Raw genomic sequence first — 13,510 nt, forward strand, 5'->3', positions numbered from 1 at the left:
CACCGCTTTCCGCAAGAAGTATTCGCTGCGCTTCCGAAGGGTCTAGACGTCATACGAACTGTTGGAGGCGAGAACTACGTGGGCGGGTGCGGGAAGGAGTTCGGCCGGGCGGACTCTCTCAGGAAACATCTCCAGGAGCGTCGCTGTGTGTCGGATCTATCCTGCACGCAATTCGGCGGACTGTGGCCCGATGATGATGGCTATTTTGGCTCTTAACGTACACGCTTTCTGCATTGGGTCTTCGTCGGATTCGAACATGTCAACGCGTCGGACGGGTAACCGGTTGGAATCGGTACTTACTAGTTACTACTTATCCTGGCGACACCGTTGCTGTTGCGTCTCTACCCTACTTGTTAGCATGACTGTATTTGTCGACCATGGTTTTGTGACTGCCTCAATATCAGGCTTCCTACCGTATCTCGCTGCAAATTTGGACTGCAGAGCGCAGACCTCGGCGGCCCGTTCTGGCATTGTTCGCCGCCATGAGCTTTGCTGCAATGACGTCGACAGGCAGTAAGTCCTTTCGCGGTCCGGACTCCGGTCAGCACGCTCACTCCGGGAAAAGCGGAGTGGCAGCAGGGCCTGCCACGGCGCCCGAACCTTCCGCGATGCTTTTGCCAAGCACTTTCTCCTCTGACCAGTCACTGAGTCCAGACCAGTCGGCGCGGTGTTTTATGCCTCATTCTGCAAAGTCTCTGCTTCGTTCCATTGTCCTACGGCTACCCTTGGATGTCTTGTCTTGCTAGTGATGTGTACGCGTCAGCTGCGGCACTACACAAGATGGAATCTCACAAAAATCTTCTTCAGGCGATTACTCACGAGCCCCCGAAGTGCTCGCGCCCGGATCCGACAAAGCAAGCCCGAGATAGACGGTGGCACCGACATGATGTACACTGTCGTATCAAGTTTCCACGGGGGCTCCTCTGAGGCTCTGCCTGGTCCCGAACGACTGCTTATGTGCAAAGGAGCGTGTAACTTGTGTGGGTCCCGGTAAGCATGGCCGCACGGCCGCACATATCTGGGATCCCATCGGGCGGCTTCTGTCGAACCCACGGCGCATCATGGTTGCCTTGAGGCTGACATGCGGAGGGAACTCCGCGCTGTGGCGATCAGCGTGGACGGGACCGGTGGCACTCAGCAAAGAGCCGCAGGATGCGCTCGGTAGTCAGCGACGATACAAAAACTGGCGGTGAGCGCGAAGATGTTTCCACCATCCACTGCGCACGCCCTCCATCGCACCCCTTTGTTCTCGCGCGCCGACTCAGCTCAAGCTTCAGTCCATCATATGCAGATGTCCACTCCGTTCGACCCAGATTTGAGCGCACCGGATGCACCTGTGGCCTCCTCGGCGAATGCTGACGACCATCCCACCGTGGGTCTTGGCCGGCCTGCAGAGCAAGTTATCATGCCGTCGGAAGATATATTGCAGTGGGCGTCGGATGTGCCTCCATTCTATCAAGGTGCGAGTCCCGACATGGGGATCTCGGTGCCGGATACAGAGCTTAGGTATGTACGCTTCTACTCGCATATTTCATGTCTAATGCCCATCCAGCCACCAGCAGCCAACATCCACATTTCCCAAGAACGTATACCTTGATTCACCTCCTCGTCTCTCTCACCCTCACTCGTCCACGCACATTGAAGCGGCGCCGGTGCCACTCGGGGACTCTCTGCAGGCACGCCCTCTCCCTAGGAACGGCCTAACCCAGGATGCGCTCCCCATCGTCCCGCTGTCATCCCAATCTCGCGGTGTGGCCCTGAATTCGACCCCGCTCTTCGAAAACATCATCACGGTATATGGCCTCGAGGACGAGCGCGGATCCTCCGCGGAGAGCTTCCCTCCATACGGTTCATCCCTGCTCTTTGCCGCACATTCTTCCACGGCCTCATCTACTCCTTTACGTCCGATCCCTCTCCCGTCCATCTCCTCAAATTTCACTCGACTTCCTACACAATTTACCGTCTTTATCCAGCGCCCACTACTGCTTCGGTCTGAGCTTTCTTCCTGTGGCCGGGATATCTCTCGATTCGTACAAATATCCACCCGGCCTTACCGACTTCCTGCAGTGGAAGGCGCTAGTGACATGGAATGCGAGTACTGCGGCCACCGAGTGCGTATCGGTCGCTACACGGACTTCAGGAAGCACCTCGCATCCCACTTCCACCCAAGAGCCAGGCCCGGATGGGTGTGCCTCGGTGTACCTATAGAGCATCTCGCAATCCCGGGACACCAGGCGGATACAGTACGGGCCCTGCTCGAAGAGCCCGACAACGAGCTAGGCAAGACAGCGCGGCGGTATCACGGGATGGACATGGTGGGCGGCTGCGGCCGCCTGTTTGCACGCCGGGACGCACTGGCGAGGCACCTACATTCTCTCTCGCGCCCGGGGGATGATTCGTGCTTTGGGTTTGGCGATGCGAATGTCCCATGGTTGGAAGGTATCGTCATAGGGGACCGGTGAGCGGACGAGACTCTGCAACGGGCTTTCTATCATGGTATCTTACTTGGGGACTTTATGTGTTGTATATATCATGTACCAGCCACAGGTTCCAAGTTGCCTGAAAGCTCCGAAACACTTCGTCCGATAGCAACTGGGTTCAATATTGGTCAAGTACTAATTATAAATATCTAGTGCACCTTACGAATGATATTGATTTCTGGTCTTTTGGGGACTGTTGCCAAACAACGTCGCAGCCATGCTCTTGCAATTTGGCGAGAGACTCGTCCACGTTTCGGTCGTGTTGCACTGTAGCAGGCGGCAGCACGGTAACGACGGAGTAAGCAGTGTTCAAGTTCCTGCACTGTAGTCCGATGGGCACGGTGGCCTCTCCGAAGATCTCGGAGGACCTTATAAGCGCTGGAACTGTCGCGATCTCCACGCTTCGCCAGCAATTTACTCTCACCACCTCCACTCATCCTCCATGTGGCATCTCGGAGCACGTCCGTCGAGTAATGCCAATGTCACAGACCGGAACAGAGTTAGGTCGCTCGTGCGGAACTGCATTTGCCCTCGATGTATCCCGTGTGTATGCCTCTGTACACAACTTCACCCTCGCTCACCACGACACTCCTCTTATAGACTACATCGCTGCGCTTGACTCGGGATATTAATGTATTACCCCTGAGCCCCGTTCCCCCCTAGGGAAATGCTTGTGCACACAAATTGCGCCACCAATGCGTGAGCTTGGTATGAGCCTCTCGTTGCATTGATGGCTTGACTAGCCTTTGGTCGCCGATCGTTGGGACTTCTATCTCGGCGAGGCCACGCCCGCATCATTGTCCATCATTCAGACCTTAGATGGGCTCTGCTTTGAGCAAGCAGTTATGTATCACGCCATGACGCGTCCGGCAAATGGCAAACGACGCTCATGCATCGTATTTTTCCTCCACAATAGAGCCCCTGAAACGTAGTTCCGTGTGCTAGCAGACTTGTTTTCCCTGGCACGCGCGGGGACCGTCATTGTCGCGAAAGGTATATAACCCCCCTCAGAACGGCCTCAGAAATTCCCCCATCCCCACACCGTGAACCCTCTTCCCATCTCCCGAGCAACACACTCTCTGTCGTCTCACATCCCGAGCATCGACTTATCCTAGCCCAAGAACATGGATTGGCCGCGCCCGCCGCCGCCTGCTCATCTCCGCCACATAATCCTACTCTATCAGATTGCCGGCCCCATATGCAGCGCTAGCATGTACGTTCTCTTGTTGTACATTTGCTATCAACCAAGTAATGCTGACGATTTGGCGTCTTCAGCCCCGTCTTCGTTTCTGCTGCGCTCACGGTCGGGCTCACGCTATCGTCCCCGCGACCCCCGCGCCTCTCCCAGAGCTGGAAGTGCTACCCGGGCTGGACCCCTTCCTGACCGACGATGCGGAGGTTTTTGGAGGATGCGCTCTGCGCCTTTGACTCTCCGTGCCCATCCCTTAGGGCATGGTTCTGTTTTCTGCGCCGTCTACGTTCTCGCCCCCCACTCTCTCCTCCTTGGACGATGTAGAGGACGCATCTCATCTATGGCGGCACTCGAGTCCTGCGGTGGCGACCTTCGACCCCCCTCCTCCAACTGTCCTTCCTACCTCACTGTCGACGTCTTGGGGGCTCAACCCGGCCGAGCCCATCTTTTCCCACTTGCGCGCACCACTCCCAGCGTCGCAACCGGATGATTCTCTCCGCAGCGACTTCTCTCAAGGTCCGCTCGTCCAGATACACGACCGGTTCCACCAAGCCCCAACCATAGATCCCACAACAGGCTCGATGGACTGCGAGAACTGCGCCTTACTCGCACAGCGGTCGCAGCCAGAAATTTGTCAGGCACGTCAGGGCCCATTTCCGCGATTGGCTCGACCGGATTGAAATGACCGTCATATGGGGATGGTGGTGCTGGATACAGAGCCTAGGTATGTACGCTTCCACTTGCATAGTTCATGTCTAATGCCCATTCAGCCACCCGGAGCCAATATCCACGTTTCCCGACAACGTAGACCTCGATTTGCCGCCCGGTTTATTACACCAAATACACTCAATCGCGCACACCGAAGCCGTGCCACTCGGGGACTCTCTGCAGGCACCCCCTCTCCCCACGAACAGCCTGGCCCAGAAAGCGCTCCCCATCGTTTCGCCGTCATCCCAGCCTCGCGGCGTGGCCCTGAATTCGGCCCCGCTCTCTCTTCGAAAACATCATCACAATACATGGCCTCGAGGGCGTCTCTCCATACGGCCCATCCCTGCTCTTTGCCGCACATTCTTCCACGCTCATCTACTCCTTTAAGTCCTAGCCCTCTCCCGTCCATCTCTTTAAATTTCCCTCGACTTCCTACACAATATACCGACTTTATCCGGCGCCCACTACTGCTCTGGTCTGAGCTTTCTTCCTGTGGCCTCGTGCATTGCACCCACTGCGCTGCCCGGATTATCGTCTACGACACCCACTACGCACTGAGTGCTTCTGGCCCCATCCGTAACACTCGCAGGTCTACGGCAAAAGAGAACAACCCCGCCGAGAAGACCATCTCACGGGCATCATCCCGCACTCGCCAACCTCCCAGGCCGCCCTCAACGCCGTCAGCGAGCTCGTCCTTGTATCTCCTGTGGGGAAGCACCACTGCAACTTCGTACAGCCGATGGCGGATTGGACGGTCGACATGCGACGCCATGTGAACGCCCACTTCGCCTCTCCCTCAAACAAAAAGACGTACTTCTGCACCGGCCGCCCGGTCGACGACTTTCCACAGGAGATCTCTGAAGTGATTCCGGAGAACCTGCAAGAGATCCGTGCCGACCGGGACGTCAACTTCGTGGGCCAGCCATAAGCACAAGATGTTGGACGAGGCCCCGCCGCCATTCTCGAAGAGAGCTCGATTCGAGACGGAGAGTTCAAGGAGGCTCGAGTCGCTTTCTCATCGAGACCACATACAACTTGGAGTACTCGTAAATTTATGTACATCCTTATTTTCATTTCTGAGTACTTATATAGCTTTGTTTCCTGAAGTTCCATGACCTGTACGTTGTGCCTTCGCTCCGAGTGCCGTCTTGGTGGCTGATGAGATCGACGAGCTCATACATGTAAGTGCTATGAGTCTCGGAGGAAACATATGCTAGCATATATTGTATCTACCAGACCGCGCAAGAGTAATTAATCTTGATTGCACTTTGTGAGTTGGTGTATGGCGACGCCGACGTTGTATGAGGACAACCGTTTGGAGCTGAAGGGGTCTTGCAAGAACTTCAAGTTCAAGCTTCACGGGCGCTCGCACACCGTGACCCCAGGTGTGTGCCTCGTGGCCCGTGGGAGTGTAGCTTGATCACAGCAAGTTCGGGGCAACGCCACCCGTCCACTAACCCTACCTCCTCTCACTGTACGACGACTCCCGACGGGATAGTCACAATTCCCAGTTGACATCTCAGGCGCGCAATCCGAGTTGTCCCAATTGATCTAGATCTTGCAAACCTTGGCGAACAGGTGAGTATACTTTGGCAAGGTCAGTAATACACACCCGTATTTTCGCGAGATGAAGCTTTAACGAAACATATGTTTGCTGACCGTCTGATTTTTAGTACAGTGTATAACAAGCATTGTGACCGACCCTGAGTTTGCGCGGGTTGGGAGAAACATATATGCCGCCAACTCCTCCAGTTCCTACAGAAATCTGGGAGGCTGTACTTGACGCTCTGTGCGAGTCAGACCCTCCGAATTTCGCCCACAGCGCCCCTCTAGCACGACCTTCGTTCTACTATCAGTTTCGACTTCGCCAGCGTACTCTCCGCGCATGCGCGCTGACGTGTCGAACATGGAGAAAACGCGCCGAGTTCCTGTTATGGCAGCATGCTATTCTGGCAAACGACGATTCGTTTGCAGCGTTCGTCGCAACCATACTCTCAGACACCTCCTCGCGATTCTCAACCAGTCTCTCGTCGGTACATCTGCTCTACACAGAACTCCCAGTGGGAATCCACGATCTGTTCAACACACCATTCCCAGACCTGCGCTTGTTCACTGCCAGATCTATGCAGTTCTCCGCGTATCCGCCGATCTTCCACCGCATGCGGACACCGTTCTTCGCCGCCCTCACGGAGCTCTCCCTTGATCGTTGCACCTTTGACTCCGTTTGCGACTTCTTCGATCTCGTATGGTCATGCCCGGAGCTTTCCCGTCTGATCGTGCAAGATTGCGACGTACAGACCGGCCCCGTCGACGTGCCATCTATCAGGCAGATGCATGCCTTCGCTCGCGAGCATAAGGCGGAAATATTCACAAAACTCACCCATCTACGTCTCTACGTGAGTGGTGTATACGTTGAATAGTTCTCGTACCTCTTGCGAGCAGTGTTACGAACCTGATCGTACGTCCAACAGGGATATCCTCTTTCCACAAGGCGGTTCATCCCAGGGCGACTGTTTGGATCAACGGTGACAACGCTGCAAATTGCATGCCGCGAGCTTGCAGACGCATGTAAGCGACAGGATTCTCGTATTCATCTGTCATGACTGATGCTTTTGTCGATATGTAGACTCTACCCCTAGCTTCCTATGGTACTGCTTTCCCGCGCTACAAGATGTGACTATCGTCATCCTGAACACGACGTGGCATGCGTATATGCGGCGCACTGGCCGCACCCTCCCGAATCCACCGTATTTCCTTGCGCTTGCCACCCGACATCGCCAGGTGCCGTATCCGACCGCCACCCTCCGCAGGCTCACGTTCCGCATCACATATGCCTGGGACGGAGACCTTGCCCACTGGGGCTGCAAAGCCCTTTTCGGCGAGGAGGAACGCGCGGACCTGCCTGAGCCGCGTTCGCTCTATCCCAAGCTAGAGCGGATGGAGGTGGAGCTGTTACGTGACGGGCCCGGAGACGAGTGCTTCGAGCACATCGCTAATGCGATACCGAGCATGGTGGACGTGTTGCGCTTCAAAGACGATCGGGGAGTGCCTTTCGGAGTGCTTGACGGTCATATACAGATGATGCCCTCGTCATGACGCCGCTTCAAGAATGTATATAATAATTGTGAGTTCCTACTCACCGCACTTCAAACCCTCATTCAACCTGGAGCTTCTTAGGAGACTCTGCTTGTTGTGCGTAACGCTTGCGCTCACGAGCTTGGTACCTCCATATCCCAATGCTGCGCGGAGCACCACATTTTACGCCAAGAACCACACCGTTGGGGTCAGTTGGGTCAGTTTAGCTTCCTGTCCGGTCACGCATAGGCGCAGCTGATCATCGGCGACCCCGTGCGGCGCAAGCGTGGACGTACGACCTTTGAAATAATGGCTTCTCCAGCTCGCTTCGCTCATACGAGAGGCGGCATTGCCTTCCTAGCATTGGAGTATGTATCTCTCTCCGGAGATGCTCCATACTCGGTTGATGCGCCCATCGACTTCGTCGACTAATTCGGTAACATACCCCGAGTGGCCTGGCGTCCGTGCCACCTGTTCTCTCGCGGGGAAAGTTGACGCATATTTCAGGATTGGCGACTAGTAGATCTACTTCCGTGTGGAGTCGGAGCTTCTTCACGATGATCCGCCGCATGCGTGCGCCATTTACGCGACGAGGCCGGCGGGCATTACGAGCATGTTCTTCTCGCTGATACTTTTCAGGTGAAGCGAGGACGTCTCCTACATCAGATTCTATGGAGAGGCGAGTGCAAACACAATGGACCCTATGCGTGAGTGTAGTTCCATATGCTGAATTTACCAATGCTGACCATATCGACGACAGTACTTTGAACTTCAACCCAACCTGACCACCACCCTGTTCGCTCGCGCCCTCGCTGAACACAGCTCAGAGCTCCGAATATGCAATAGCTGATCCACATTAGGCGTCTTGCACTGGTCGGTGAAGCGACGACGGTCCCACTCGGTCACAAGCTGGCAGCAGTCTCAGCAGGTCATCCTCGAACCGAGGAAGCTCGCGTTTGGCAAACCTCTCTTCAGAAAAGGCGTCCAAGCCATGTATAAAAGCTGGAGGTCGACGCCGCAAAAGGTCAGTTCATCAGCTACCCCCCTTGCATATTCACGCCCAGTCTACTCAGTAAACATGCACTTCTTCGCTGTCCTCACCGCTTTCGTCGCCGCGGCCGCCCCCGCCCTCGCTATGCCTTCTTCGAACTCCACCAACTTCGATCGCGCCGCTCTCTACGGTAACAACTGCAAGGGCAGCGGGCTCTGCGGCGACGTCAACATCCGCGGCGACTGTCAGAAGGCGATCGCGACCGTCAACGCCGGCGCCACGTACACCGACCAGGCTCAGTTCTCCACCGGTAGCTGCTACAGTACGTTGACCCGACTGCCCCCTTCCGAGCACGCCGCTGATACTATGTGTGCGTTAGTGATCTACGCGACTAACGGCGCGGGGCAGCAGCCCGTGTCCGGACAGGTCATTATCGACACTGCGAACACGATCCTGGGCCACTGCAGCAACACCTGCGGGAGCTACGGGACCAACAACGCCGGCTGCTCGAGCTGCCACGTCACGCTCAACTACCGTGCTTGAGCTAGGGCAGTCCGGTGCACCTCGAGGAAGTTCTGCCGTGTCTCAGTCAGTTCGTATGGTTCAAACTTCCTAAACGCCGCCGTCTTCACCTACTGATGCCGATATAAAATCAGTGTCCCATCAGCCTCGTTGAAGGAGTTCGCGCAGTGCAGTGCGGCTCCCTGATGACCCGAGGCTTTACGCCGCCGGTGGCACGCAGACTGGTCACCGGTCATCACTAGCACGCTCCCGCGAGGGTACAATGCCTAATCCTATGCTCTATATAACTCTTCAATATTTGATCCTTGGCTACTGCTCGACAAGTGTTCATGCGGTATTTTGCCGAATATTATGTACCTACAAACGGTACCTGCTCAGCGAGGGAGGTCTGAGAAGCTTGAGAGCGCGCGACGAAGGAACAACTCGCCCGGGCCTTGATCCTGTTTGCCCGATTGAACACGACGAGTCACAGCGCGTCTTCTGATTGGTCGGCTACCACCTGATGTGTGACGCTGGCGTGCTGCCGTCATCTCACGCTCACAGGCGCCGGCGCCGGCGCGGGTGCCTTGTGGCTGGGACCATCGCCTCCGCTCTCTTCCCACCTCCCACCATCTCCCCGCAGCGCATTCCCGCCAGCTAGAGGGCGTTTCCAAGCGTGTAGCCCATCCCTGTTTTAATTGATGAGTTGTTTGCGGCCGTGAAGCTGGAAGACTCAAGAGGGCATCAATATCCCGGTGACGCCACATTCAAGACACAGCGGGACATACCGTTCTTCCGGGACCAAGCTTCAAGCCAGTAGCAAGCCCAGCGAGAGACCTGCAACCATTGTCCCTCCCCCCACCATCCTCGCCAGACTGCATGAATAGCGCCTCGACTTGTGTGGCTAACCTGCGACGCATATATGCAGCGATCTGAGAGCGTGCCTCAACTTCACCACTTCACCACCTTGTGCAAGACCATTTTCTCCGCCTACACAATCCCCCTGCGCAACCGCTCCCCATCTTCAACATTCAACCTTTGACCTCGCCGACACTCACCGTACAAACGCTTTTCAGAGCTGCGCCACCTCCGTCATGCCCACAGGGACACCATATAACGCCTTCATCCCCCCGTATCCTATCCGCGTCGACGACTTTTCTACACCATCCTCCTCCTCCACGAATGAGAGCCAAACCCCTGCTGTCGGCTTGTACCTCCTTACGCACACCCACACGGATCATCTAAACGGGCTAGCAGCGCGCTCGTTCGGGCAGACGGTGGTATGCTCGCACGACGCCAAAGAAATGTTGCTTCGGCACGAGGTCTACGCCGAGCGCGCTCTGCGCGACATGGACCTTCGGGCGCAGAATGTGAGGTCTTATGCTCACTTGAAAATAGACCCCCAGCGGATGGAGGACGGAAGCCTGAATCGTGCGGGTTCGCGAGACCTACTGGTGAGTCCCTGTCCGCAACTGAAAATATGGCCAAGGCGAACTCACCGTCCGTTCATATAGCGTGCCACTCCACTACACGCCCCAGAGGAGTTTCGTCTCAACGATGGTCAAGCAGTTACAATCACGCTGTTAGATGCCAACCACTGTCTAGGAGCGGTCATGTACGTCCCCCTATGCAGAGAGCGAAGGCGTAGGCTCATGCTATGTGCCAGGTTCCTCGTAGAAGGCGACAAGGGTGCAGTGTTACATACAGGCGACCTGAGGGCGGAACCCTGGTTCCTGAATTCTCTTCGCCACAATCCATACATCCAACGATATCTGGACACCTCAAGCGCCTCGCCATTATCGAATCACAGGAATTCATCCCGCTCAACAGTACTGCCGAAGCTAGAGGCTATCTACCTCGACACCGCATGCCTACTGAATACATACGATGTACCAAACAAGGTACGCCGTGTCCCGGATCGTGTAGTCATCCCCCTTCTCACCTCTCGCGCATATAGGCAGACGCAGCGGGTGGTCTAACCGAACTCATGGCACTATACCCCGAGACAACACGGTTTTTCATTAACGCGTGGACGCTGGGGTACGAGGATATATACAAAGCGGTCGCGCGCGCGTTCGGTGCCCAGGTACGAGCCACATCTTCCTCTCAAGCAATGTTTCGCTTAATGACAGTAATCCCTACTCGGTGCAGATTCACGTTGACCGCTACAAGCATGGTTTATACTCGCATACGACCGGCGATCCGTTCCTGACGTCCATCATCACCAAGGACGGGTCGTCGACGCGCTTTCACGCATGCGAGCGATTCGACCGCTGCGAACACGTACGGGTGAACGGCCGAGAGTCCCACACGCCGAGCGGACACCATGTTGTCTACGTCAACCCCGTCAACATGAGCACGGCCGGGTGGGACCAGTATCACAAGCAGACCAGATCACAGCTAGCGAGGGGCGAACGGGTGAACGTCCTGGTACGTGCTGCATATCTGTACCGGGTGGTCCGTGAAGGCTGACCGAAGCGCATATAGTTGGTCCCCATCGCGCGCCATTCTCCTCTCCCTGAATTGCGAGCGTTCGTCTCGCTCTTCAAGCCGCGCCGCGTCGAGCCTAACACCCTAGATCCCGCTCTGAAGGGCCTCGACGCGGCGTGCTTGAAGGCGATGTTCGCAGGTTGTCTAGCTGAAGAGACGAGCTCACCTACCAGTGGGCGTTCCCTCGATGCGTTTTGTACGTCGCATGCGGTCGATCGCCCGACGGTGGCCCTAGACGAGATCGAGTCTTCCCTAATACAGGAGGCCGATGCCAATGAGGACGTCGCATTCAAGAACCTGGAAGGCGAAGGTGCCCGTGAGCTCGCAGAGAAATGGGCCGACAGCGGCCGCATGCGCAAGAAACTCCTCGTCATGCAGGAGTTCCTGCCGCCGCACTACCGGCGGGTCGTTGACCAAATTCTCGACGGGACGTACCGCCGTCCAGCCTCTCGTACGGCCAGGGAGATCCGCCCCACGACGTTCCGCCGCGAAGCTCTTCAACCTGCACCTACCTTTTCCGACATTGTACCCATCCCGGCGCCATCAGTGCCCACCTTCCAGGGCCGTGCGAGCGCCGCCGAGACGAAGGCGGCGATGGCACGCTTCGTGGTTCCAAAGCGGCTGCAATCGCCTGTCCTGGACTCTGACACAGATGACGACGGGGATGAAGACGCTCACGCGCTTACGGCGCACTTGCTCTGGGGAGGAGACGCAGACATCCCAGCTCATGTCAATCCCGACAGAAGTTCGTCCCCGCTTCCCGAGACTATGGAGGAACCAATCGCGGGGCCGTCGCGTCGACCCGACGAGCAACCTGTTCGCCTTCCTAGCCACATGCCACTCACGCCAAAGTCGAGTCGCGGGTCACAGGACCTCTCGCACTGGCTACAGTCTTCATCGCCACTGTCTATCTCGTACGACCCATCCACCCCTAAACACCGCAACATCACAGCCCACGAGGAACCATGCGAGGAGGACAGCTCGTCGAGCACGCCCCAAAACGCAAGGCTGCTCCGGTCGCCGCTCGAGCCGATGACGATTCGACGGAAGGACAAGATGCCGCAGATGCCCACCCCCGAAACCCGGAGGCGGCGCCATGTCGACAGCTCCCCCACCGTCGCAGACCGTGCGCAACGCCCGCGAAGCCCCCCCGCGCCCCAACTCGCACCCGCATTCGCAGCGACCCCGCGTCATAAAATAGACCAGGCACGCCGAAGACGTGACGGTAGCACGGACGACGCTGCGGTGCCCCTCATCGACCTCCGGAACCTCCACAGCAGCAGCAAGAGGCGCAGTCCGCGGGCGCGCGACGACCAAGAAGCGGCCCCCGTCCCCAAAAGGCGGCGAACGGAAGACGGCGCTACGGCTGCTGTGTCCGTCGCAGCACCGATGCAGGCCGAGAGAGTTCTGAGCTTCGAGCGTCCCACACTAGCGACGTCTCCTCGATCCGATCGTCGTCGGAGGCTGGGGGCTTTCCCCACCCCCGCGCACGCGAGTGACTTCGACGCGGCCTCGGCGGCCGCCTCTGCACCCGCTCGTCCAGTGGTCAAGAAGGAGGTGTCTGCAACAACTACGGTCGGGGGTGGGGCGACGCGGAAGAGCAAAGAGGAACTGCGCGCGGAGCGCCTGCGCATCGCCGAGAAGCTCGCCCAGGCTGTGCCGCACCGCGTCGACCCGGCCTTCTGGGAGAAGCTCAAGCGCGACCAACAACGGGCACAGCGTGCGAGCGCGAAGGATGGGCTGGAGAACGTCGACAGCAGCAGCGCAGCGGCGAGTATGAGCGATGTTGGCGTACATGTGAGCAAGCCGAGGCCGAAGAGGCAGGAACGGGCGTGGACTGCGCCGTCGCGACTGCCTTCGCAAGATGAAGTCATGGGTGACGAGCACTTGGCGCGGGTGCAGCGTCAAGTGGAGGAGTTTAAGCAAGGCCTCGCACGCGGGCTGCGTCCGGGTCTCGTCATCCCTCGCTTGCGATGCCTCGATAGTCAAGAGGAGGAGGCGGTAGCGTAGCCTTCATCAAACGGGTGTGAGTGTGGGCGATTGAGACGGTATACCCCTTACTGTATTACTTAG

General features: G+C 57.2%; 3 protein-coding genes across 3 annotated transcripts; all 3 read left to right on the forward strand.

Moving 5' to 3' along the window:
* Window positions 1-6,503: 6,503 nt before the first annotated feature.
* On the forward strand, window positions 6,504-7,476 carry TRAVEDRAFT_46580 (uncharacterized protein; the record flags this gene model as incomplete). Its single annotated transcript, XM_008039171.1, has 3 exons — window positions 6,504-6,776; window positions 6,852-6,948; window positions 7,007-7,476. 3 exons carry the CDS (start codon window positions 6,504-6,506, stop codon window positions 7,474-7,476), a joined length of 840 nt encoding a protein of 279 aa, XP_008037362.1.
* A 1,114-nt stretch (window positions 7,477-8,590) lies between these two features.
* On the forward strand, window positions 8,591-8,989 carry TRAVEDRAFT_122552 (uncharacterized protein; the record flags this gene model as incomplete). The annotated part of the gene is made up of 2 exons (XM_008039509.1): window positions 8,591-8,768; window positions 8,826-8,989. The coding sequence occupies 2 exons, from the start codon at window positions 8,591-8,593 to the stop codon at window positions 8,987-8,989; spliced, it is 342 nt and encodes a 113-aa protein (XP_008037700.1).
* A 1,052-nt stretch (window positions 8,990-10,041) lies between these two features.
* Window positions 10,042-13,447, forward strand: TRAVEDRAFT_36726 (uncharacterized protein; the record flags this gene model as incomplete). Its single annotated transcript, XM_008039087.1, has 7 exons — window positions 10,042-10,401; window positions 10,462-10,562; window positions 10,614-10,848; window positions 10,905-11,033; window positions 11,099-11,377; window positions 11,435-13,136; window positions 13,302-13,447. The coding sequence occupies 7 exons, from the start codon at window positions 10,042-10,044 to the stop codon at window positions 13,445-13,447; spliced, it is 2,952 nt and encodes a 983-aa protein (XP_008037278.1).
* Between the last annotated feature and the right edge of the window lie 63 nt (window positions 13,448-13,510).

Source organism: Trametes versicolor, assembly GCF_000271585.1.
Source record: "Trametes versicolor FP-101664 SS1 unplaced genomic scaffold TRAVEscaffold_5, whole genome shotgun sequence".
Taxonomy (NCBI): Eukaryota; Fungi; Basidiomycota; class Agaricomycetes; order Polyporales; family Polyporaceae; genus Trametes; species Trametes versicolor.